Raw genomic sequence first — 26,305 nt, forward strand, 5'->3', positions numbered from 1 at the left:
CCCCGGGCGGGGGAGGGGAGGGGCGAGGAAGGGGGAGGCGGAGGCGGCGACGGCCGCCGTGGGGCCCAGGCTGCTCCTCGCCTCCGCTGAGTCTCTCCCCAGCCCCAGGATCTGGGGCTTGCGGGGGGGGGGGGGGGCGCGGGAGGGCGGGAGGAGGAGCGGGCGGGGCTAGCCTGGGCGGCATCCAATGAGAAGGCGCGAGCAGGCAGCCGGGGCGGGGCGAAGGCGATCACCGCCCAATGGGGGAAGGGCAGAGGGCGCACTCGGAGCGGGGCGAGTCGCAGGCAGGAGGCGAGTCGGGACTCGGGCAGCGAGCGGGGCACAGTCAGCCGCCGCCGTCGTCTCGACCGGAGGCTCGCTCGCAGCCGCTCGCGCGCGGGGTGCCGCTGCCGTGGACGGTGCCGTGAAACCGGGAGCCGGCGGACCAGGGACGAACGGACTGACGGACGCCGCTTCCCGGAGGGGACAGCGGGCGGAGCCGCCGTCGCCCGGAGAAGAAGTTTGGCTGAAGCGGCCGCCGCGAGAGGAAACTTTTCTCGGGGGGCCGGAGGCGGGGGCGGCGGGAAGGAGCCGCGGCACGCTCGGGTCCGCCGCCCGGCGAGGGGGCTTCCGAGAGGCTCCCCCCCCCGGCCCAGGCCGGGCTGCGGCGGCCGGGATGTACCTGGCAGCGGTCTCGGCGGGGAGGAGACGCCCGGGCGGAGACGGCGGCTGGCACCTGGCGGCGGCGGGGTGGCTGTTACTGCTGGCCCTGCTGCTGGGCGAGTCGGGGACGCGGGCTTTAGTCTGCTTACCCTGCGACGAATCTAAATGCGAAGAACCGAAAAGCTGCCCCGGTAGCATCGTGCTGGGGATCTGCGGTTGCTGTTTCATGTGCGCTCGGCAACGTAACGAGAGCTGCGGGGGAGTCTACGGGCTGCACGGAGCTTGCGACCGGGGGTTGCGCTGTGTCATCCGACCTCCCCTCAACGGAGACTCCATCACCGAGTACGAAGTGGGCGTCTGTGAAGGTGAGAGGCGGCGGGACATCATCCATCCATCCCCGGGGTGGGGGTACCCGTTGGGCGACGGGGAGGGAAGGAGGGCGCACCGGCGCCTAAGGCGCCGGTGCGCCCTCCTTCCCTCCCCGCCGCCCGCTTGTCCCATCTGCGAGCGTGTATTTTAAGCTTTCCTCCCTAATCCGAAAAGTTTTACCCTTAATTTTCATAGCCTAAACTTCCAGGCTCTTCCACTTCTCGCTTTCCGTAGAGCTTCACTGGTTTGCTAATAGCTTATGTCAACGACCGATGCCCAACTAAAATTCCTCGCTAAAAGGGCTTGGGAAGGTTTGGCAGATGGGAATCGGCGGAGGTCAGTCGTGCACACATGATGCCTGTTCCGGATTCCCTCCTCTGTAAGGAAACACAAAGGCTGATCATTTGTTGTAAAAGTTTTCCTTCCTGTTCCTGTCACTTAATACCTCCCCGCCTCGGTATATGATGAGAAGGGATGTCTTTTTTCCCTGCTGGAGCATCAAGGGGGAGGGAGAAATCCCCACGGCAGAACTCCTCTCAAAGTCACTTGTGCTTCCTGCCGGCTGCTTGTGAGGTGATGAATCGGTATGAAATGCGAAGGGAGTTGACCCCCCCACACACTTCAAATTTTCTATCTATCAGAGCCCCTCGGATCTATTTTTTTACACATATCATTGAACGAAGGGCCGAAGACAAATTTTAGTCTCTTTTTGTCTGCTCCCTCCAGCTCTGTTTTTCCCTCTAGTTGGGGGAAAATATGGCGCTGTAAAGAGATTACAAATAACCAGTAGTTTGGGATATGTATAAATGTATGTGAGACTCGGAGCGGGAGCTTCGACAATTCTGGAAAAGGAGAGGGAGGCGGTCTCCTCTCGGCGGGTAGAGGGCAGTAGAAAGTCCAGAGAGCTGGTGAGGCAGCATCTGTCCAAAAAACAAAAAAAAACCCCAACCAAAAACCAACCAACTTGCATTTAAAATGATGCGCTGTTTTGAGAGCGCTAAACCCGGTCATTTTTAGTGGGCAGTTAGCTGACCGTTGTCCCGGCGCTCTTTATTAGTTTAAAACTCTGTTTGCCTCCCTCACAAATAAATTGCACGCCGCAGCGGAGCTGGGCAGTGTGTCCCGCCTGTACTATAACCAGTGCCGTCAGCCTCCGCAGTTGGTGCTTGGGTAGGAGCAGCTCCGGGGTTAAAACTCTGTTGTTAAGCAACTAAAAATGGCCCTGAGCTACTTTGAAGACCTTGGTTGAGACCACGTTGCTGAATATGTACATCGCTGTAGTCTCTCTTATTTTTAGTATGTATTGGAAAAGTTTTCTAAAGTAGAAAAGTAGAAGCAAAGAGGGAAAAGGTACTTAAAAACCCTGCCTGGTTCTCGATGAATTTCTCTTTTTGCGTGTTTTCAAGTAAAAGCTTGGCTTACACAGCTTTTTTCTCCCCCCTTGGTTAAAGGAACTAGAAGCCTGCAGTCATTAAATGCTTTAATGTTCCAACTCCCTCACTGTATCGCAGTACGGACGTCTCTGGCACTTTAGGAGTATTTCATTCCTTTGAAGTGATGCAATCTGTACGTTGCTGTAGTTCAACTCGTAACACGTCCCATCTACTGTTGAAAATAGTATGAAGCATTTGTTGGCAAGATTGCATTTCAATTAGTGTTGTGGTTAGGAACTAGTTCCAGCTGTCCCTATAGGAATAGTCAGGGAGATAACTTATCTATTTAATTTTCATTCTTGTAAATGAAAAGCAACTGAGCTCAACTGTCAGCCTAATAAATAGTCCTGGAATACCTATTACTGAATTGTCAGGAAACTGCCTCATTCTAAGCAACAGAAGTAACATATTGTTCTTCATGATGTGTGTTGTACGAGAGGTGGCAGAAAGGAAAACAGGGACTTAATGTTCTACCTCCGATCACTGAAATGAGGTTGATTAGCTCTATTTTTTTGATCATTGTGACCTAAACAATTGTGCAGTTTACAGGCACATGTGCAACAGGCTAGGTTGGTGATGCCTGATGTGTGAGTAGTACTAAGCTGTACCTTTATCCATTAACGGAATAAAGGCTACTTTTTTTTTTTTAATCCTATCTACAGGGAGCACAAACCCTTTCCTACTCCAGTTCAGAGAGGAGGAAATGGAGGTGACTTACAGGACTGTGTGAATAGAAATTGAGGTTTTTACTCTCCTTCCTGTCTCTAGCCTTTTCTTGCACTACAATTTTTTACACTGAAATGACCCCTACTGGCTACAGTTATAAGCATATTTTTTATCATTTTTGAAGCTTCAGCAGTGTCTTATTTCAGTGTATCAACACATACTAGGTTACAGAAAACTAAGAGCTTTGCAGCAGGTAAAAATACTTGTCTGTTAACTTAGTATTTAATGCACTTGGCATAAGTGAACTCTGTAACACCTGATGGAGAAGTCTCTGTGGCATCTGTCACTAGTAACCTCTCTTCCCGAAACTAGAAGTGGAGTAGTCTTTGTTAAACCAATGTTTATTAATGTGTTGCTGATTCTAGGTTCTTTTCTTCATCCTTTTAAAACCTGAAGGAAGTCCTTGCTCATCTCACCACCTTAACTATTCACATCTTTATGCGGTTCTAAGGCTCAATTTCTGGCATTGTCCTGAAGTATGTAAATGCCCTCCCTGAAAGTGGTTGTGTTCTTGGTAAAGAATAATTCAGAGGTCAGCTTCCACTGGTGTGGGTGGGTACCCTTCCTGAAGGACAATCTTGAGAGACTTTGAACACTTCCCGCCTCTGTTGTCTCTACAGGGATGCTGCTGTTGGATTGGCTTGATGAGGTGTTGAGAGCCTACAGCCCCTTCCAAACACTCCTAGCATTCAGAAATTTTGAGCTCAAAGCAGGCACTGCACCTGCTCTCTGTCTTTGAAGGTAGACCTAGAGCTACCCCCTGATTAGACTGGAGTTCTCCAGAAACATGTTAACCTTGACTTCTGCAGCAGTCCAGCTAGGCAGGGCTCCCGCTTCCTGGCGAATTGCAAGCCTTGGGAAAGCTCTGCCAGAGGAGTTCTCTTACTCTGTGAAGGCATTTCTTGTGATGACTCTTTACTTGCTTCTGTTCCAACACTTCCCCAATTTCTGGTGCTCTTAGCAAAGCAATCAAGACCTCTTCATCTAAACGCTTCTAAGGCATAACAGTAGCATATGATATGATGCTGAAAAAAATACTTTTAACTGTGTAACAGAAACATTAAGTTTTTGCAATATATATTTGAAATGTAAAGTTAATGAAACTGCTGGTTTTACTGTATCCTTAGGTTCCTTTAAGAATCTACTTCCATATGAGTTAGCTTCTAGAAACCTTCTTTCAATGGGTATTTCTGCTGTAGTGGCTTACCAATAACACGTAGTACTTTGCTTTGGGTTTTGTTTTGGGTTCGGTGCCTTTTGTTGTGGGTTGTTTTGAGGGGGGGAGTGGAATGGACACGAACAGTTACTGCTTTATCCCTTTTGCTTGCTGTAGGTAATTTAAGGCTTGCATGGAATACTTGAGGCTTGTCTGCCTAGCGCATAGCTCCTGAACCAAGGTTCCCTTGGGGCCAGGGGAAAGCTGCTGTAGCACATTTTAGGCAAGTGTCAGGAAGGATGCGGGTTAATCATCTAGGATGACGGTAGAAGCTTGCCCTACTGTGACTAGTCCTAGTCTCTTCTACAGAACTGCAGGTTTTTGGGAGGTTGGAGCATTATTGTCTGTCTGACTCCTTGTTGAGACAAGTGGGGAGAGCTTGAGTGTTCCCCCCTACACATACCTTTGAGCCTGCTGTGGACTAACTTTCCTCCCCTAGAAACCTGTAGTAGAGTATGATATGTCAGGGCACAGTATACTGTATGTAACTAAAACGCAATAAAACTGGAGCTGATGAGAAGAAAGGATGTTTTGAAAACTTAGCTTTTTTTCAAAATAGGAAGGAGGAGGAGACCTAAGCTTTTTTGTGTTCGGGCATTGGTTTACACATATGCTAATGGAGTTCTTTCTCTTCTGCTTTTCTGAAGTGAGAACAACTTAGACTTGCTAGTATTCTTAACCACAAGTGATGCTCCTGCTTGTAACTTCTGTAGCTGGTACCCTTCAGAGAACCTTGTTTTCAGTTGGTTTTGGTCCCATGCTCTGTATCTAATGGGTCAATAGACCCGAAGACTAGAACATGATGTGTCCAGACAGACTTCTATACAATATGCGTGGCGGCTTGCCTGTGATGTCAGTCCAGACCCCTAAAGATCAGGTAGTATTTTGCTTTGAGTATTAGTTACTGAAGTTCAAGTGATTTAAAAGTTGCATGTGGTAACCTGGTTGTTTGGATCAGTTTGCAACAGCGTTGCTCAGAGTTCTTAACTGTTTGTTTGTTTTCTTACTCTGGTACTAGTGAATGGCTGGGGAAATGTCCAAATAGTTTTGATGTCCACGTGTGTACAGAGAACTTCCTCCACTAACATCAAGTGTTAGAACTGATGATCTAGTTGAGGACTTAATCATGTTAAGTGGTGCACCAAGTGATTGTTGGCATGAAGACAGTCAAAATACTTGGTTCAGAGACTGACAGCAAGCCAGACTATTGCAGAAAAAAGTGGAAAAAATTATTCATGGTGTAATGAAAAAAACCCCAAAAAACCACAAGAATTACTGAACTTGTGAAACTGGAATGAGAAGTGATTCTTTAATGGTGAGTGTTCAGCTTTTGATATGCCAGTCTTGACCATATTTAACAGTCCTCTTCCCCCACCCCCCAGAAGCCACTTACTAGGCACACACTGACCTCTTAAGCACAGGCTGGATAATTTGTAAGCTATTTCTACTCTGATTTGTGTCAATGTGGAAATGTCAACAACAGTAAGAACATGAAACTTTAAGTGTGGCATGGAATTTGAATTAGATCAGGTGCTTATTTGACTTGGAAATGGTTTCCTCTCTGTTCCTGGGCATCATGTTTTGATTTTAGAAATCACTTGGTTCCACTATTGCAACAAAAATGAGTAGTCTGACAGATATGAGGAGGGATATTGATGCAGGAATTCGTAGGGTTTTGCTGTTGTGGATCAGCACAGTTTTTCTGTTTTCTAGTTTAAAACTAGAAATCTCACTGTGGCTAGGCTGAATGACTAAATTGCTTAACTTCTGTTAAGAGGAATACTCTAATTTTTCTTTTTCAAAACCATTTGATTTCGCATGATTATGTCAAGCATCCTCTGCTGATGTGAATTTTTCTGTGTAGAAAATGGATATTTCATCAGGTTCCCCAAAAATCATGCTGCTTATAAAGATTTTTTTTTTAAACTACTTTCAAACTTGTTAGTAATTTCTGCACCCCTAGGCGTGGTTGCTGTTTTAAGTACCCTCTAGCTGGTTCACCAATACTTGCATAATTTAACTTTTTACGTAGTACTTAGTCAACCAAAATGTCATTTGACTGACAGGCATATTATGCAATAATTAATCCATTAATATGGCTCCAAAATGCCATCCTCTTCCCTTCCTTCCTTTGCAACCCCCTCAAGGATTCCTCATCTCAATGAGTAAAGTTTATAGCATCTTGCCGACAGGACCTCATGTTTCTCTGTTTTCATGGATTAAGTACTTTGTAGAAGTGATCTATTAAATGTCTCTTGTGACTTGTAAACTGCTTTCATTTGAGAATGCATTTAATCCCCAGGGAGCGTAAACTTGGAAATGGTGAATTCAGGGGTTTGCCTGAGACTTCACCTGATAGGGGTTGTGTAGTCTGACAATATTATGTTTTAACTCTGCCTTTTGGTATGTACGCTTGCAGTTTGGAAAATGACTGATACTGCCATAGAAAGCTTATGTATATGGAGAAACTTACCAATATAAACTAAGATGTGAAGATAACTTTGTATATAGGCTATCTAGATTAAATTCCACATAAGCATAGGGATTAAAAGGTGGTCCCTGAGGGAGCTGTAGTCTAAACAGACTAGTTTGGCCATGTTTGGTGGAAGTAAGCCCTTAGTAATCAGATGAATGGAAGCTGTTCACACCTTTACTAGAGGCAATATTCGGTCTCCAGCAGCTTTCACTGGATATTTTGGGTAATTAATTTCAGAATCTGCAAATCATGTTAACACTGTGTGGTTCGTGAGTGTGTAGGTCTTTCAGTAAGAAAACAAATGGGAGGGAAGGGTTGGGACAGGAGGAAAAGCCCTGGCTCACAGGTATGCACCCATTCCCATGTTCTTACTCATTTCCAAAACTTTAAGCCTTATATAGCCAACTACCCTGATACCGATAGGTTTCAGGAGTTGTTTGGGGTTTTTTTAATTAATGAAAAATCTAGCAAGTGTAATGTTTCTGAATCTGAGAGAGCCCATTCTGTTGGGTCACTTATCCTCGGAACAAATTACCCTTCAGGGTTTTCCTACAGCTGATGTTGTGCTCTGTTCAGGAGCTTTTTCAGAAAGGCTGGCTGGATGCATGTGGAGGTGTTTCTTCCCCTTACCGATGGGTTGTTGCTAAAAAGCTGGGGTCATACTGATAATGGTATTACATGTGCTAACGTCAAATGTGCTGCTTTGATCATAGAAAGACTCAAGTTGATGTCTATCCCTAAGTCAGGTTTTAGAAAACGAGAAAAGCCTTGATTCTAAATCCAGGGTATCTAGAGTTTTTCCATGTAGTCTCCTGTGACTAAGAAATTGGGTGTAATTTCTCTGAAACATCCTGTAATTCGGGTGTTCAGTGATGCTGCATTAATGACTTGGAGACAAAAGTGGCAAAAAGTTTTTAGGATATCAGGTTTCTTCTAATAGTGTGGACTGTTCTTTGTATAGGTTGGTTTATTCATAGCACTCTTTGAGAATTTGTCTTAAGTGAAACTTCCCCTGCTGTGGTCAGCTTTGCCTCTGCTGAGCAGCTTCAGCAAGCTGCCAGCCAGCTGTTTGCAGGCAAGCTGATGCTGTATGTGCAGGCTTCTGAAGCGTGTGGGTGCAGTGTGAAGCTTGGGGGTGGGGGGGAATAAACTGGAATTTTAGCCTCCTTTAGAAAACAGATACAAAGGTTTGGCCCTTTCCTGAGGGTTTAGCAATTATTTTTTTAAAGAGTTTTCTAGAGCTAGAGGAAAAATCTGCTAGGACAGCTGAAACGCTGCTGTCCATGCTCATTCTAATCAGGGGAGTACTGGCAGAGGCACTCTCTGGCCAATTAAACCCTGGGACACTGTGCAGTATTTTCAGGCAACTATTTACAAACAAGATGTGGTTCTGGTCATAAGATTAAAATAACTTATTTGCAAGAAAATAGATATTTGCAAGAAAAAAAAGACTTCAAGTGCTTAAATGTCTAGGGATCAGACTTCAAAACTAATTATCTATCATTTCAGACCATCTTTGGGGCAGAAGGCTGGTGGAAATATTGTTCAGTCTTGTTGGGGGAAACCCTAATAGTGAAAGTCTTGAAAAAACAAACAAAAGCCAAACAAAACTGTAAAAAAAAAAAAAAAAGGGGGGGGGGAGGTACATGGAGAATTGAAATACTGCAGACAGTGTGGGCAAGGGAAAACTTTAAAACTTGAAATAGTTGTCCACGTCACATGCTTCACTTAACGCTTCCATTTATCTCCTTGCTTTCCTTATGGCTTCTGTGGAGTTTCTGATAATTGAGTGGAAAGCTGGTTTGTTTAAATACTTTCTGCATTCCTTAGTATGAAATAACTGCCTTGAGACACACACAGAGCTGCTGCAGTAAAAAATCTTGCTTGCTGTATTGGAGATTTGATCACTTGACATACACGCTGTAGTTTGAATAAGATAAGCAGGCAGTCAAATTTGAGACAAGCCTTAAATGTATGGTGTTCCCGAGGTATCTAAATGTTATGGTACAGTTTTGCTCTCTAGCTTTGACTAGGAATTTTATCAGGAGGCTGCAAAGCCCTTTTGTACTGACATGTGTTCCACATGGAGACTTGGACCCTTCCAAAAGGTGGAAAAACTGCTTTATCATAAAATTCTCAGCTGCGTGTCTTACCATAAAAGTTTCTGCCAGCTCTGGTCCCCGATTCGTGACTTCACTGAAGGAGTAAGTTGTGAGAGGGGAGAGGATTGCAGCCAGTACATGAGCACAAACTCACTTCAAGGCTAGCCTTCCCTTCTGCTGCTTTTCAAGGTCTGGGGCTGGGTTTCAAGCATTCTTTAGTGGTGATTAGTCATTTCTATTGTTCAGCTCCTCCAAAACATGAATTTCCTTTCCATCGTTCTTTTTTCCTGTTCAAAGAGAAGCCAAAGCCTACTGGCAAGAAGTATTTCCTTTTTTTTTTTTTTATTTTAGAAAGTCTGCAGAATCCTTTCAGAGCCTCATACCATCTTAATGAATACCACTGATTTGAAAATGCTGTTGTGTATACCAGTGTGCTGGAGACCCTGGGTCTGGTTTGATGGAGAAGCTTCTGAAAGGTTTCCCCCCCTTCCCAGAGGGCAGTACCAGTCTCAGTAAGGATCACTTCAGTGTCTCTGTGAAACCCATTCTCTCTCCTTCTTCAAATACAGGATTTAAAAGGGTGCAGGAACCTGTAACATGTGACTTTGACTATTTCACTTTCAGATTGGTGTTATGTTTGAAGGTCTCTTTGCTCATTTCAGTATACTGAGAACCTGTCTGTCATGCTTCAAAAAGGCAGAAATAGCTGAGTAACATGCTGCAGTTAAATGTCAATTATGGGAGTTCACTCAATTCACTCCAGTTATGTTTACACCCCCACCCCCGAGCTGTAATTTAAGATTATTGTGGGTGCAATGCTTGTGTATTAGTTTTCAACAGTGATGCTTTAGTGACCATTGCAGTGTGTTGCTTGCTGTTGTGAGGTGATGCATTGTATTTATAAACAGTGAAGGAGAATAGTACATAGTTTTCCAAACGATAGCCGATATCCATTGAATGTCCAGAAAGAGAGAAGAGTTGGGGCATGAAAGAGAATATTCTGTGGCGGGTAGAGGGAATTGAGAAATTGAGGGAAGGGGAAAGCAAAAATTTAAGCCATAGAAAAGGAGTCTCTGAACAGGTCTTTCCTTGTACTTTTAACTTGCACCTGTCTTGAGAGGATCCTTTGCATGTGGGGACAATAAATGCAACTACAGTGAGCTACTGTATACTTTAAAAATAAGGCTCCAAATTAGTTTCTCACAGTTGCATGCTCTTCTGGAAACACAAGCAGCTCTTCAGGTGATGAAGACATACCTGCTTCAATCGTGAGCATTGCATCTAGCACACGGGTGTGGTGCTGCGTTGTGAGTGCTGGTATGTAGGATTTAGCACAGAATAAGTGATGGAATGCTGCTTACCAGAGACATATTTCTCAGACAGTTTCCCAGACTGGACCTGTTGTTTAAGGACCTCTTGTTCAACTTGTTAATGCCTTAATCCTCTTCCCTACTTTAGATGCATGCTATGACAGGACTTGAGAGTTCAGCAACCCAGAGCAGCACTTGATTTGTTAGCAAGCTGAAACATTTGCTTTGCTGAAAGCAAGTGATTATATGAATGATGGAAGAAAATGAAAAAAGTTTGGAATTAACACTATGCCTCCCCTCCCATGGCTTCATTATGATATGAAAGCATACTTGGACATAATACTTTTTTAATTTTTCTAAGACTTAGCTTTGGTCTGAGTAAATGCAGAACTATTTTATTGTCTGAAAAGGGAACTTGCCTGAATGAGTTGGAAAGAGTGGGGAACTATGTGTAGATAGAAAGGATTCGAAAGAGTGGCTTTCAAGCTATAGTTATCAGCCTGCTGGGAGCATTGGAACCACTTTGAGGTGGGTGTGCAAAAGGTAGTTGAGTGGCTATGTAACAACAGTCCAATGTCAACTCGGGACTGCTAAAAAGTGTCCCTTCCCTTTTTTTGCCCCCCTACTTGATCATGCCAGCACAATGAGACAGTGGGAATGGCAACGTAACTAAGGTCAGTTTGGATGAAAAATAAGTTTGTTTGGGCTGCTCTTCAGATGGATTGTTTCTAAAAATGTAAACATCTACTTGATTTTTGTATTTTCAAGTGTCCTAGAAGTCAGCTAGTGGATAGGATGGGCATACTGAGGTTTGAGAGGCTCTTAGATTCTTACATTTGGGTTTTGCCAGCCATGCTTGCAGAGAAATAAAGTGCTCACAAATGATTATATCTCAATATCATCCAGATTTCTGAGAGGTGCTCATGAAAGAGCACTCTCCTGAGAAGGAAGCCTTAGAGGAGGTCAAACAGAGCATGCAGGAAAATCTGTGCTACAGCGTGGAATTGTTCATCAGCTGTCCCAGGTCTCCAAATCACTGGCGTGTAAAAGTTTGGTTTTTGGAACAGTCTGCAGGCCATGATGTTTTTTGGGAGTAGTAGAGGCTAGGTGACCTGTGTCACAGAGCCTAGGCTTTGTTCAAGACACGCTTCCATTATCAGTCGAAATATTTCTGACCTTAAAGGAACAAGCATGCTGTACTGGACCACCGTTTATCTGCATCAAGCAGAGCACTAGATGCCTTTGCATCAAGTAACTAAAGCTTTGAATTCAGGTGAGATGCTGGATTCATCCCTTTCACTCATGCGAGTTCTTTCATGTGGTTGTACCTTTCATTCCAAGGAATTTTGTTCTGTCTATACTGACGTGACTTCTGAGGCTTTACTCTAAGTGGTAAACAAATATTCATTTAACAAGACCTTTAACTTCTGTTCCTAAAAGGACAAAATCAACTAGGAAAAGGAGTCTTAAGTCTGCATGAAAGATCATGCTAGACTTTGCATTGATTTACTAAACTAAAATAAGCTTTTTGTTATGTTTGATCCTTCATTGATGGAAATCTTGTTTCTAAATGAAATTGTGTGAAAAGCAGATGGTAAAAGATGCCCAGGCTGGAACTGGATTTGCATTCTTTCTGTGGGAATGTGTCTTTTTTGTATCTACACACAGTAATGAAAAATACCTTGTTTCAAGATTCAGCATGTTTAGATGTATAGTCTGCAAATATTCCTGAGGGATTTCTCTCTTCTCTTCTGTTCCATCCTCTTAATGGCTACTGAGCTAATTTTTGAGGGGAGAGACACTGAAGACTTGAGGTGCCTAATATTGGGCCATGCGCTTCCTGTGTGCCGCCTCTTCTGCTCCAATCTGAAAAGCCATGAGAGGTGGCAGGTGAGATATCAAACACTCATCTGTTGTGGAAGTCAGATAATATCGTGAGTAGTGCCACAGTGCGCAGTGCATCTGCGTTGAGGCATTCTGCCGTGAGTAAGGGATGGCTCTGCTTTCCATGCCAGGTGGGCCCCACCTGAAGTGGGGCGAGCAGCTCCTGCGCAACAGGGACTCTGCCAATCTCTCTGTCAGCCTTGAAAAGATCGAGTGCTGAAATGCCACGGGGCAAAGACTCACAAATGCTCTGGTGTGCTGGAAAAGCACAAGCGTGCTGCCGGCATCTCTGTCTGCGTGCCCCACCTGTCTGCATGGCACTGGTCATGGGAGCCTGGTGGGGAGGGCAGCCCTGGGGAGCCGGGGGCGAGGGCGCGCTGCCTCGTGGGCAGCCGAAGCTCCTGCTCCCTACACAGTGGTAGGGGAGGAGAACCCCTGTGTCAGAAACCAGGAGCAATTCAAACCGTTTTCTTGAGACCGTTGAACAGACCGATCTGGATGAAGCTGTGGTCCCTGTGGTTACTGAACTCGAAACGCCATGTCTTGGAGCATAGCTATAGCCCCTTTTGTTCTTGTCATTACGTGGATTACTGCTGTGATTTGTAAAATACAAATTGTCCAGGCTGTATTCCGGCTTCTTAAAAACAGGATGTATTATTGTTCTCCAAATTCTCATGATTTTTTTTTTTTTCCCTTCATCTGCATGCATGGCCTCCTCACGATGAAAGTGTCCCAAGCATTACTGAAGCGGCATTTTCTCTTGAAGGAATTTTAATAGTTTCTCTTCAGGAACTTCTACACTTCCTTTTGACTTTTATTGATACAGTTGCTGTATGGGATGATAGGTTAACCTTAATTTAAAAAAAAGACAAATTACTTCCTGGGGTTAATGACTACTCTTCCTTTGCTATTTTTATGGAGTAGAAGAGCCATGAGGTTCTCATGGAGATTCCCGTTCTTCTAAAATTGACTTAGTTGTTTATTCAGTGCTTTTGGTCAGCAGGGTACAGAAAGCAAGCAGTTGGTTGTACAAAGAGAAACATACCTGTGACAATCTGCCGTGACACTTTCTGTAGATCATGTATTGGTAAACAGCACTTTCCAGGTGTTGGTTGTTTTTTCCCCAAAACAGGAAAAACTGCAGATTAGAGGATATTCTGCATGTTTCTGTGAGTGGATGGTACTTACATGTCAGCCTTAGTGTGTGTGTAGACTGTTATTTACTATCAGTTTTTAGACTTCTGTTGAGTGTCAGACTACTCAATGACAAACAGTTTGTATTTGGCTGTGGCCTCCTCTACAGGAGGACAGCTTCTGATAACCCTGACAACAGGGAAAAAAAAAACCAAACCCTTCATAGCTGGAAGACGTCTTAACGTCTTTGAAGTGTTTCTTGGCAGGATCTGTATTGTAAATTTACTTGCTGATAGTATATAAAATTGAGGTGAACTACTAGAAGGCACAATGTGAAAGCTGCTGTGAAATATAAGAGTTTAAAGATTGAAAATAGATATTTGTTCCTTTTGTCATTATTACAAGTCAGCGGACTATCTGTGTGACTATCGTGTAGTACTTGTTGTGGTAAACAGACAGGGTTGGAAAATGATCTGGTGCTCTGTAGGGAGGAATAGCTAATGCCTAGTTTATTTCCTTCAATCTTGCACAAAGAGTATGTATCTTGCTTAAACTTCTGAGTCGGTGGGATGTTGCTGTGTGTGCATTTGTCCTAAGGAAGCTGAGATTTTTTGTAGGACTGGTAGTCTTGGTGGACCTCTGGATCGACTGGATTTATCGCTTCCTGGAGGAAAAAAAAAAAAAAATCTTGTTGCATGTAGCATCCTTCTAAAAGGAAAAAGGGCAGTTGTACAGTGAGAATGTGAGTTACGCACATTTGACGGGGCTGCTTCAAAAGGAGCAGAATTATTTGAGCAGAGACTCGTTCCGGCCCAACTGTCCCCCTGCCCCTGGATGGCAAGGAGCATGATGTGCTTCTCCAGGAGTATGGATGGTAATCCAGGAGTGCTGGAAAACTCACTTCTGGTCCTATTAGAGAACTAAAGGCCTGGCATCTTGCAGTATTTTTGTAACAGAATTCACTCCACAGAGATGACTTTTTATGTGATGTATTTTTTTAAATGGAGTTTGAAAATGCTCTTTCTGACTCAATTTTCACTTCTATAACAGCTGCAGATTCTCTCCAACATTCTCACTTCCATGACTAAATATAACTTCAAGTATCGGCAAAAGTTGTTTCAGTTAGAATAGCACTTATTTGTACTACAGCTATGCGTTTCCCTGAGACATCATAGTTTTTTATACAGATGGAAGTAAACAATGCCAGTAGCTGTAGCAAAACGGGCAATAGAACAGCTGCAAAACGTGGTATTTGACAAATCCTACAGTTTAGATTGATCCGTTATTTTTTTTTTTAATCTGTTATCTTCTGTTTAGGACTGTGTTGAACTTGAAGTAAATCGCACCCAACTCCAAAGCAGCTGAATTTATATACTGCAGCCAAAATCCAATAGTGAGCGAGTTTGTTTGTTTATTTTAGATGAAAACTGGGATGATGATCAGCTTCTTGGATTTGAACCGTGCAATGAAAACCTTATAACAGGTTGTAACATAATCAACGGGAAATGCGAATGTGACACCATTCGGACCTGTAATAACCCATTTGAATTTCCAAGCCGGGATACTTGCCTGTCGGCCTTAAAAAGGATTGAAGGTAAGCACTTGTCTTCAGTAATTCAGAGTCAGTAATTTTTCTGTGCTTTTGATGAAGAGCTAGGGTCTAGTTTAATATGTTTTAGGATGACTTGGGTAGTTTCAAATATCTGTGGTCTTGTACTTTTCAGAAGACAGTTGTATGTTTCAAAGGAGGATAGGGCTTCAGCAAGCTTGGCCTTCCAAATGTGTAGGTTTACAAATGGAAGAAACTAATACTTTGTGCTTTGTGTGTTGTGCCGACTTTAAGACTAAAACCATTCTGTTCATAGTTCATGGTAGCTACCTTCCCATATCTTTAGCTGTAAAGCAGTGTGGAAAATTCTCCTTAGATGTATTGGTTTCACTGAACTATGAATAAACACAGGGGATTTTAATAGCAAAGGCATAGAAAAAGGAGTAGTTGTTGATTAGAGTTGTATCTTTTCTTATATGAATGCATGAATTGCTATTTTCTTTAGGTTTACATAATGTAGCATTAAAGTAATGCTCTTATTTTTCAGTTTCCATGTTCCTTTGATTAGACTTGCATTAGACCACATATGTTTATGTTTCTGCACGCACACATGATGGGGTTTTTGTCTGGGTTCTCTTTTGGTTTTGGCTTTTTTTTTTTGTTTCTTATGGCCAAACTGGAAACGAGTTGGCTCAAATATATCCAGTTGGAATGAAATTATCACAGTGTATTTCTAGGATTGTTTTGAACAGCTATTGAAGGTTTGATCTTGGGCCCTTTCTATGACGCTGTAATTACTGTTTATTTTCCCAAGTGTCCAGGAACATGCAAAAGTTGATTAGTGTTGCAAACCTGCTTTATTAGTCTGCTTTAAACCAATGTTTAAAGTCATATTGCAAAAGTAAATATATTTATAAGGCAGAATATATAAAATGACTGTCTTTGAATTAAGGAAGTGTGATCTCATGTCATCTGTCATTCCTTTTGTGATAAGAAAATTGTTTTCGAGCTACAGAATTTAAACAAGGAGATTTTTTTGAGAAAAATGTAGCTGGTGGAAACACATTTGTTATCGTCGGTCATGGTGTTGGTCACTAAAGGTGTGCAAATGCTTAGTGTGGTTTTTTGTGGCTTTTTAGCTCTAAGAGATGAGGTACAACCTTTGGCCTTTTCTTTGTTGCTGTAGTAGTGGGCAGTAGCATATATGGGTTCTTAAGCAACCTTACTTGCCACTTCTTTTTTTACTTGTGAATGTGTGACTAAGTTTGTAGTAGTTCAGCAGGACTTCTATTGGCATGACAATTCATCAAGTGTTAAACTTAAGAAAATCTGCTGTGGATGCCTTTTTGATTTTTGCAGGCTCAGGAGAAATGGACTTAGTTTGTGGAATGGCATAGCTGAAGCAGGTTGGTTGAGTAGCTTGCCTTCAGCAACCTCTTGTTTCTGCTAAATTCCCACTTTAAAAAGAATAGCATTTTAAGCTTAGCCATGAGGTCACAATATTTTACATGTAAACTGTCTGGTGTGAGTGACAGTGCAGTTGGGTGTTTTTGTTTATTTGTTTTCTTGGTTTTATTTTTGGGGGTGGGGGGAGGATGGGGAGGACCTTCTTCCAAAGCCTCAGACTATAGGGCACCAGTAGAAGAGTTGGACCTGTTGATTTTTAATCCTTCGCAGATAGGATGCAAGTGATGAAACAGCAACAGTACCCTTAAGTTATAACTGCCAGATTTCTGGTATTTCAGTGTTATAACAGTCCAGCCTTTACTCCTGAGAATGTGAATTTGTATTTGCACCCTCAGACTATCAAACCCTACCACTGAGGAATGTTGGAAGTTAAATCCATCCGCATTTCCTAATGGAAGGACAGAAGTCATAGCATACCTTTAATTTGTCTGCATTTGACAGCTATAGTCAGTCAAATCTCCGTACTGTGTTTTGCACTGGAAATGCTTATTCCCTCTTTCTCTAACTAGGATTGGAAACTGAATGCTAACTGCTTATGGAGGCTGTTTCTTTAAATGCATTACTTCTTGTTTTGGTAATTAAAATGTATGCTTCATCCTGTTCCTAAGCTAATGGAAAAGAAGAATAACTTTTCCCCTTGCGCTTGCCACATCCCTGTTTGGTGAGCAAGCCAAGTCTCTTAGGTAGAGTGGGATAGCCACTTTGGTGTGTCTGAGCCAGTATCTGAGTATTTCAGGCTTTCAAAGTTTATAGTCTAAAAGTTGACTTCATCCATTTGGAAACTGCACCTGAAACACGGATCAGGTAGTATGCAAACTGGAGGGCTCTTTGAGCTTGTTAAAATAGAGAAACCTTTCTGTTTCTTCAATGCAAGCTAAGTCTTAAAGTGTAGTGTTGTGTAAAAAGGAGGTGATTAATAAGATCTGTTAAGTAAATACAAAGTACTGATGTACACTTCACTGTTTTGGCTTGTCTGTTAAGGATAACAGCAGAAGATTTGAAACTAGTAATTTAAATCTTGAAGTACTCTGATAGAATCTGCTGCCATGGAAAGTGGGACCAAGAGAGGGTAGTTGAACTTCCCTTTCCTCACCATACTTGATATGGATAATTTAATACACAGGGTGATTAAAAAGACATAAGTTAATATATATACCATAATCAGAGTTTCTGAAGAAAACTTAAAGAAAAAAAGTGCTATCTAAGCAGCTACTTTCATGTGTGTTCTACTTGGAGGACACTTACTAAGCAATTGAGAACGTTTTCTGTTGTTCAGTGACATGTGGCACTCTACAAGACTTTTTTGTACTCATTATAAGTTTGTGTATCATTCACGTGTTGATGAACTTCTATAACATAACTGAGACAAGGGAAGATACTTAACCCCATCTTGCTGAGGGGAAAATGGGTAAGGTAGCTTTCCTTCTAATTATGGAGGTAATTAGGAAGGAGGGAAGGTCCTATCAAGTGAACTCTATTTTTTGGATAGTTACTGTTCTTAGAAAATCTATTTCAGCTGTGCTTTTAACTTAATTATACAGAATATGTGACAAATTGGAACCTAGAAAATTAGTACTATACAATGGCATCTAGAGAAATTCTGGCTCAAGCAACTTCATTAAAGTTGCATAGCTATGACAAGTTATCTCGGGCTGTGTAAATTCATTTAATTGAGGACCTGTCTCAGTCTCCTGAGCAGTTGAGACAAGACTGTTTTACAGGCCAGTGGTGGTTTGCTTGTTCTGATTAAAACGAGTTCTCTGGCTTTTCTTCTTTCACTCTCTTTTTTTTTCCTCTTTTGGTTTGTTGGATTTTTTGTTGTTTCCTTGAAAGAAAAAGGAAGGGTGCAGTTAGGCTGCCCCAACCATAGTAAGTATCCATAGGTCCATGCACAGGAGATGCTGGTGCTAATGTATATCATTAGTTGTAGTTGTCAGCTCTATCAACCTGTAAGCTGCCTTTGCCTGCAGATGTGGAATCTGTTCCATAAATACGACCTGGCAAATAACAAGCATTGAGCCAAAATCTGGAGTCCTATTTCCAAATACGAAGGCATGTGTACTAAGAGGTCGGGGCTTTGCATGTACTTTGGTTTCTTGTGTCTTTTTGTGCTCGTACCTTCCCTTTTTGTGCCTCTCTAGTCATCTTCCTTTTTTATCTAGTCTGTCTTATGCTTAAGCTTTTCAAGCTGTGTGTGGTCTTCCCTTCTGGGCTTGATGTCAGTTCTAGCTTGCTTACTCAGCTAACCTAAAGTTTTCTCTTGTTAGCTTCACATAGGATCGTTCTTGCCCTATCGGCTTGTGTCTGCCTGCCTGCCTTCCTGGGTTCTTCATATTTTATTCCACTTTTACCTTTCCCTGCCTCCTTTTCTTGCTGTCTTTGCCTACTTATTTCATACAGTTTGCACTGCAATTCACTTAAACAAGCCAATGAGGCAAATAAGACAACTTTATCTGTCCTTCCTTCCCAAAATCGGGTTGCGTGGGCTCTAACATCACGTTGCTTAGATGGCTTTCAGGCCGTGTCAATGACATGTTCTTTATTTTGTCTCCCAAAGTCTTGCACTGCCCTGAATTGGAGAAGTCTGTAATGAGAGTCTGTTTTAATCTCTACTGAAACCTATGTAACTTCCGTAGGGGTGCTGATGTTTGTTTGCAAGAGAGCACTGAGAGGCTAATGTGGAGTCTCGATAATACAGGTACTGAAGGCAGTTGTCATCCCCACCCCTCGCCCTTGTTTTCCTGGGAAATAGTAGGATCAGATACATTTTAAAGAACTGATTTTTGTCATAGGACTTGGTAGCTAACTTCTGACTAATCTTCCTGTAGACGTACTGTAAATGTTCAAAGACTTGTTACTCGAATAGAGTATCATAGAGCATAGAGCCTTAGGGGTCTCCCAGCTCCAGTACCAGGCTTAAAGTGCCTGCTTCTCTGCATGGAGCATCACTGACTTTTCATATAGAAGACTTGTATAGAGGCCATGAACCATCCTACCATGAGGAAATGAACACATTTGGGGCTAGAAAGAAACTGTCTGGAAAAGCCAGCACATAACTAAATAATAGATTCCTGCGTTGGGGTGGGGTTTTTTTGTTTAAAATGTTTTTGCTTTTGGTTGTCTTGAGTGCCTGCTCTGATATGGCTCAGGAAATCCTGTGTTCTTGAGCTTAGAAAGCTTGTTTCTATTCAAGAGAGTGCTAATGATGACAGCTTGGTTGAACTTGGATTGCTGGAGTGGACTGTGGAAAATATGGCCAGAGGGTAAAAAGTGACAAGATGCCATCTGTCTGCTGAGCCATGTAACAGGTGTAAGTCTAAAAAGCTGCATCTACATATTCTTGCAGTCCCGATCTTCTAAGAATTAACTGCGGACAGTACAGAAGAGTCAGTTCTTCAGACTTTGTGTGAGACACTGAGGGTTGGGGGTGAGGGAAGTGAAAGACAAAGTCAATTTTGTTCATCAAGATACACTTGTAGGGCATTGGTAGGTAGTAGCATTGAAATCTTGTCATGTAGTGCCACTCCAGTTGACTTGAAATGTTTCCTGGTACATATGAAGAGTCACAAGGAAGTCAGTATCTGACCCAGCCTCAGCAGTTTTGAAGACACTATTCCAGTTCTGGGATCTTCTGTCTCTCCTCGTAGGGTAGGCTCTGGCAGCAGTTCAGGTAGCCCAGCAGAGCTGTAAAGAAGAGGAACTGAAGGATGTTCTTGAGGCTGTTCCTCCTCCTCTACCAGAGCAGGTCAGGATCTGTGCTCTCGTGAGCTGCCTGTGGGAAGGTGGTGTGCCTTGCCACCTTCCCTCTTCAGAGGCAGCAGCAGGTCTTTGGAATGATAACTCCTTAAAAAAACGTGCCTGCCTAGAACAGCAATCTCCTCTCTCCTCTGGGAGGTGGGGGGAAGTCGAGGTTCAGAAGCATCCAGTCTTTCACTAGGTGGGCTGTATTTCAGGTTGGGATCTCTTCAGCTCGATTTCCTTAAAAACTTCAGTCTGCAGATTCTTTCGAAGATGAGAAACTTCCCAGTACTAGCCTGCTTCTTTAAAGTAATTTGGCAGCAGTGTTTGTTTTGGTAATACCATGTACTGGTGTGACACACAAAGATGTTCTCAAGTATTACAGAGAACATAAGTGCCACTAGCCATAGCAGAGGTGGTGGGTTTGTGTCTTTCAAGTTCTTTCAGTGTACACTTGAGCTCTAAGAGGAGAAACCAATTGGCTTTCATCACTTCATACTCTACCAAAAGCATAAACTTTTTCATGTATAAGTTAAGTCCAGTCTTTATTCAGAATATGTGTGATGGATAAAACTTGTACTTTTTTGATGGAAGATGTGATTAATGCTTTAGGTAAATGAATACCCTTCACTTACATCTCTCTCTGCATGTAAAACCTGCTGCTGATACTAATTTATCAAAACTCTTATTTTAAAATAGTAATTGCTTCTTGGTCACCTGGCTTGCAACTTTCCAAGCTATTCACTGCTGTCCTTCGTAGGTGAAAGGAAAAGGCCTTTTAAGTTGCTGGTGTCTGTTAAGCTGGCTTATTGCAACATACTCCTTGCATTCCATTATTTTTTACATGTAACTGAATAACTTTATACTGGCAAATGTTGCAATACCTGTTAGACCAGTCCTGGAATAATAAATATGAGAAGGTAATGTTATTCTGAATGCTTGTTTGGTTGTTGTTAAGTCTGATTTTGTGTTCAACTTCACTTGTGTGGTCTGCAGCTATGTTGAAAAACTAGAACAGAATACATCCAGCTTTATGCTGAATTATTAGGCAAGGAGAGTGAAATACTTTCAAATGTGCTTAATCTGATACATTTTCCACTCCTCTTGCATAACAATTAACGTATGTTTTTGCTCAGATAACTGAACTTTGAAGGTTGGCATAATTTGCAATAAGGAATGCAATTGTGGCAAAGGTCCAGATTTTACCCTTGAACATGCTTGTGAGAGCCAAGTACATGCATTTGAAGGCAAAATTTCACATGAAATACAGAGGAAAGTAGCAGCATAGCTTTCGGGCTTTGTTTCTGAATGCATAGATACAGAAGGAAAAACCATTTGATGTGGAAATAGTACAGATTAGGAATGCTGATAGAAACTTGAATACACAAAAAATCTTCCAAAAACCAAAAGGGAGGAGAACTCGTGCATTGATTGATCAGAGGGTCTTGTGACAGCAGCACATCTGGCCGTGCAGTTGCCTTCACAGCACAACAGAGCGGTGTTAAATTTGCAGGATTTGTCACTTTTCTGACTCTAGCTCCTCAGAGAACTGTTCCCTGATCAAGGAAGTACAATTTTTTTTCTAATGTATTGGCTCTTTTAGCATGTCCTATTTTTAAGATGAGTTGTCACACAGAGAACATCTGTGCCATGAAATTTCAAGCTAACAGCAAGAAAACCTTGCAGAACTTTCAGAAAGATATCAAAAGGGAAAACTGGCTTTCATATTTCTGTATTGATGTGGCTGGATACCTAATTTTAGGCTTAATTAGATTATGAATAATGCTGTTTATATTAATAGGGGGAAAAAAGCATTGCAGAAACTGTTAGGAGGGAAGATTGATGAAAGAACCCAAAACTGAGCAGCTGGTTAAAAAAAAAAAAACTAGGAGTGTCAGCATCACAGAAATTACTTACAAGTGTGTCTTTATGCTTCTATTTTTTTCATTTCTATTTTCTGTAAATGTGTGGTGTTTCTACTGTGTAGTAACTAAGCTTATTGTCTTTCTGTGCTACGCTTGCTCATGTGAGCTGCTGTGGAGGTGTCACCCTTGCCTTTCCTTCTACATCGAAATCCCTTGGATACGTAATGCTTATGGAGAAGGTACTGGATCTTCAATTTGTGATACTTCTGTTTCCTTCAAACTTGCAGTTTCCAAGATTGCTGTGGACAGAAATGTAACCTGAACTGTAGGCCTTGGGATAGGACTGTGAGACAAATGCATCCTACAAAGCTAGCAATCAGATGTGGATGGTCAAAGCATGGTTGTTCATAGGGACAAAGAAGTGTTCTTGCTGTTTTCTGTTTCAAATGCTTACCTGCATTAATCTGAAACGGAATACAAGATAACCTATTGTACCTGGAGCCTCTATGAGAGAAGGAAAAGAACAGGACAGGTATCTTACAGCTGGTAAGATCTTGCTTTTGATAAGTTCAGTGCTTTCCAAATGTTCTTTTCCACGTTAGCAAGTAGGCTGTGCTAACGTACGTCCACTTCCGCTGTAACGATGAGTTACAGGTTTTAATGAATGCGTGACTTTAACTTCTGTTATAGTTGGGGAGGAGAGAGAAAATGGAGCAGGTGACATTTAGCAGAACGCTCCAGATGCAGTCTTGGTTTTAAGGATCAGAAGTTCCCTACACATGACAGAAGAGACCTGAGCAAAGATGTCAGATTGAGCGTTGTGTAAACATTAGGCTAATGTTGCGTACTAGCAGGAAGCTATACTCCTGTGGCACTTGGTGTGCTGGGTCACAGGTCTTGTTTTGACAAGGCAAGTCTTGTTTGGATATATGCAGCACTGATGCTGACAGAGATAAGTAAGTGTTGGATGAGTGTATCCAGTGATAGTGGTATCAGTGACATACTGGTCAATGTGACAATTTCAATACAATGGCTATGTTTATAAATAATGAGGAACAATTTGTTGGAAAATAAAGTTGTTGTCTTTGATCACCTCCAGTAGACTTTACAGTTGTCTCTTTAAAGGAATGATATACCAACATTTTGTAATTCTGAATGGTTGTGTAGCATGGTGACAAACTATTTTAGCTCTTTGTCTCCAAATCGAGGCCTTGAGGTTTTTTGTGAAGCTTTGTTGCTGCTGTTTTTTCTAAATAGAACAAACACTATACAGCTTCCACAGCATCAAACTACCTTTTCCGTACAATATAACGAAGCATAACCAACAAAATGTTTGTCTGTGATAAGATGGATGGAGACTAGAGTTGATGCGAAATCCTGTGAACCAGTTGGGTTTTGGAGAAAATTTGGGGAAGGTGGACAATCCTTTGCAGCGGATGGAAGGTGGGAGGAGGAAGGAGGAAAAAAAACCGCCAGTGTTTCTGGAAATCTTCCGTTGGCTGTACTTCAGAACAGGCTGCAGATAGGATGCTTAATAAACTTGTTTTGCCCTGGCAGCTTTTAAGAAGAGCAAGGATACTCGTGTAGCTATTCCAGCTGTACCCTTTTCAAGATGCTTGAGAATCTAACTCAGACGATGCTTTCCAGTTTAAACATTCCAAAAATGTGTATGAGCCTGGCTTTTATCTGTATTCACTCCTAGAAGATTAGACATGTCTTTCCCCTCATATACAAAAGCACTTGCTAATTAATATGGTAATAGAAGATGTCCTTATCAAGTAAGTTGCAAATGTAAAATTTTTGCTCTGTAAGAAAGCAAAAGGATTAATGTTGCAATAGAGTTCTGATACAAGTGTGATAGAAGAACACCTCTACCAAAATGTTTGGGTTTTTAAAAAAAGTTATAATATTTAGTGTTCTCTGCATTAACCTCTCTATGCTGTTGTTTTTCTTTGCTGATAAACACAGAGGACACTCTTTAAATTACTGGTTAAACTCTTGGGCTCTAGCTGAACTCCTGCCTGCCCCCCCCATCTTCAACCCAAGATTCCTCTCAGCAGTGATGCTGATCTGCAAGAGAAGAATCTCTACCTTGTTTCCACATTCAGCAGAAGTGTACCAAGGACTTAATTGTAATAACCTCTGGAAAATAATGGTGTAAGTAGGATGCTGTCTTAGATTTCTTAGGGCTGTGCATTGAGCACTAGCACTTTTTTGGAGGACTCTCCATTATTAACTGCTCAGTCCTTATTAATTTAGCAGCCGCCAGGTCTAATGCTACTATGTGACAAATCCATAATCCACCCTTCCCCTTTCCCTACCCCAGAGTGTTAGCAGGGGTACAGCTCACAGTATAAACAAAAGTCCAAATATCTGTTTAAGGGTATGGAAGCCCCCTAGTTGTAAATGGGCTTTTCAGGACTCAGCTCCAGCTTTCCTGGTGACGCTGTAGTGTGATGGTATTCCGGCCATATCTTTACGTGCAGAACCTGAGCATAGGTGGTACGTGTGTGCCCTCTATGGATGCTTAAAAATAAAATGCCTATTCTCCAAATGCTAGGGCATGTGTCTACTCACTGTCAATGTATTTTGGGCACGTTTGTGCTTCTCGTTACTGATAAAGGATTCCTTTACACAGGTACTTGGGGAGAGGGTCTGTGTTTCCTAGGTGAAGCACTGGCCTCAAGGTTGAATGGCCTTCTCAAAAAAAACCCCAAACCAACCAAAGGCATTCTTAGCCTTAGTGCCGATGAGCAATAGCTTTACTCTCTCCCAGATTCCCGCACATGTTCTCTTCCCTGTTGTTCTAGATTCCCTCAAGTGTTCTTTGCACAAAGTGTTTCTTTAAATTCTTTCTGTTCAAATCCAAGAAAACTTCCTTTCTCACTCATGAAGTAACTTATCTGATGTACATTAACTAGCTCATCTAGAATCAGATATGTTATGTCAGCTTAAGTTAAAAGATGTAAATTCTGCTTTTCTGTCCAGAAGAGGTAAAGCTTTCACTGTTAGCTTCAGTTAGGGAGAGAACAAATAGTACTTTTGTATGATCAACTTTGTTCTAGAGACATGTAAAAATTGTTGTCATAGTGACAAACCAATCTACATAATTTAAGGTGCTAGAATTGAAATGACTTGTCAGATACATATGCCAGAATTGCAGCTTCTATAAATGAATGCACTAATATCTTAAATGTTAAACATGTTTGGCGCTAGCATATAACTTTAGAAGGGCAAAGAAAACACTCCTTGTTTTAAAACAAACAAAAAAACCCCCAACCCTAAAACTGGAAAATCAAATCTGCTTTTGACCTCTGGCTAGTAGATGCAGTCACATAGTGTAGTGGAGGAAATGCCTGACATTCTAGCCTTCTGCGCTGGTGCTTCCAGCTCCTTGGCACACTTACATATGTAGGTCTGATCTTTTTTCTCCTTAGTTGTCATTGCAGACTTCTTGTAGAAGTGGATAAGGGACAGAATAACGCCAGAAGCAGCATGTTTCATCTTTCTTCTCTGGGTTTTTCTGTAAAATGTATTCATTGCTTTATGAGAGTTTGGAACACGAGTTCCTAATCTCTTGTATGTTTTTTAGTAGCTAGGTTAGAAGACGAGTATCACGATTTTACATTTTCAGTAAAATACTGTATCTTTAAAAATCAATCTGGATGCTCCTGAAAAAAACCCCACTTCAAACATCAAAAATTGTCCAATAAACTTTTGACTGATATACTAGAATGCTGGATAAGAAACAAGGTATAAAATAAGTCTGTTAAGCACAATTTTCTAATTATTGTGCTGTTATAGTTTGTGGGCAGTGTGGGTATTCCTTACCTGGATAGATCACATGCAACAAAACTAAAATAGCAGTCTTGATGCTGCTGGTTTTCAGAAGTCTTGTACCCTGTACTGTCTCATCAGCCGTAGCGTTAGAGCATGTAATTTAGTCTGCCATACTGTTCTAAGCATCCAGTCCTTACCTGTCTTCTGTGTGCAAGCCACTGCTTTCAGCTTCCAGCTTGCAATAACTGGATACCTTCTGCTGGGGCTTTGTCCTGCAAAGTAGGCAGACTGGGTAGAAGGACAAACACCTTGAGCGTGGAACGCGCCTGCTAGAGCTACAGAGCTATCGGGAGCTAAATCTTTCCTCCTTGAACTGGATCTGTCCCTGAAGAGGATGCTAGCAGCTCCCAGAAGTTCGGAATAAGAGGAGAGAGTAAGGCAGGACGCCTCATCCTGTCTTTCCTAGAAGCTGAAATGAGAAAGAAATACCTATCTTTTTTTTCTTTTTTCCAGATATCTCCTCCTAGTGTTGGAGAGATAAAATGCTTAACAGATCAGTCTGCTTATGCTGTTTCTTGTGTGACTTCAAGTATATTAAGCAAGAAATTGAGTAC

General features: G+C 42.1%; 1 protein-coding gene across 1 annotated transcript in view; it reads left to right on the top strand.

Annotated features, from left to right (window-relative positions):
* The first annotated feature begins 279 nt into the window (after window positions 1-279).
* Window positions 280-26,305, top strand: part of CRIM1 (cysteine rich transmembrane BMP regulator 1) — a 194,041-nt gene continuing 168,015 nt past the window's right edge. Inside the window, exons 1-2 of the mRNA XM_054820273.1 lie at window positions 280-1,007; window positions 14,713-14,886. Coding sequence (XP_054676248.1) covers window positions 656-1,007; window positions 14,713-14,886 — 526 coding nt within the window. The 5' untranslated portion in view covers window positions 280-655. The remainder of the gene's footprint in view (window positions 1,008-14,712; window positions 14,887-26,305) is intronic.

Source organism: Grus americana, chromosome 3, assembly GCF_028858705.1.
Source record: "Grus americana isolate bGruAme1 chromosome 3, bGruAme1.mat, whole genome shotgun sequence".
Classification (NCBI taxonomy): Eukaryota; Metazoa; Chordata; class Aves; order Gruiformes; family Gruidae; genus Grus; species Grus americana.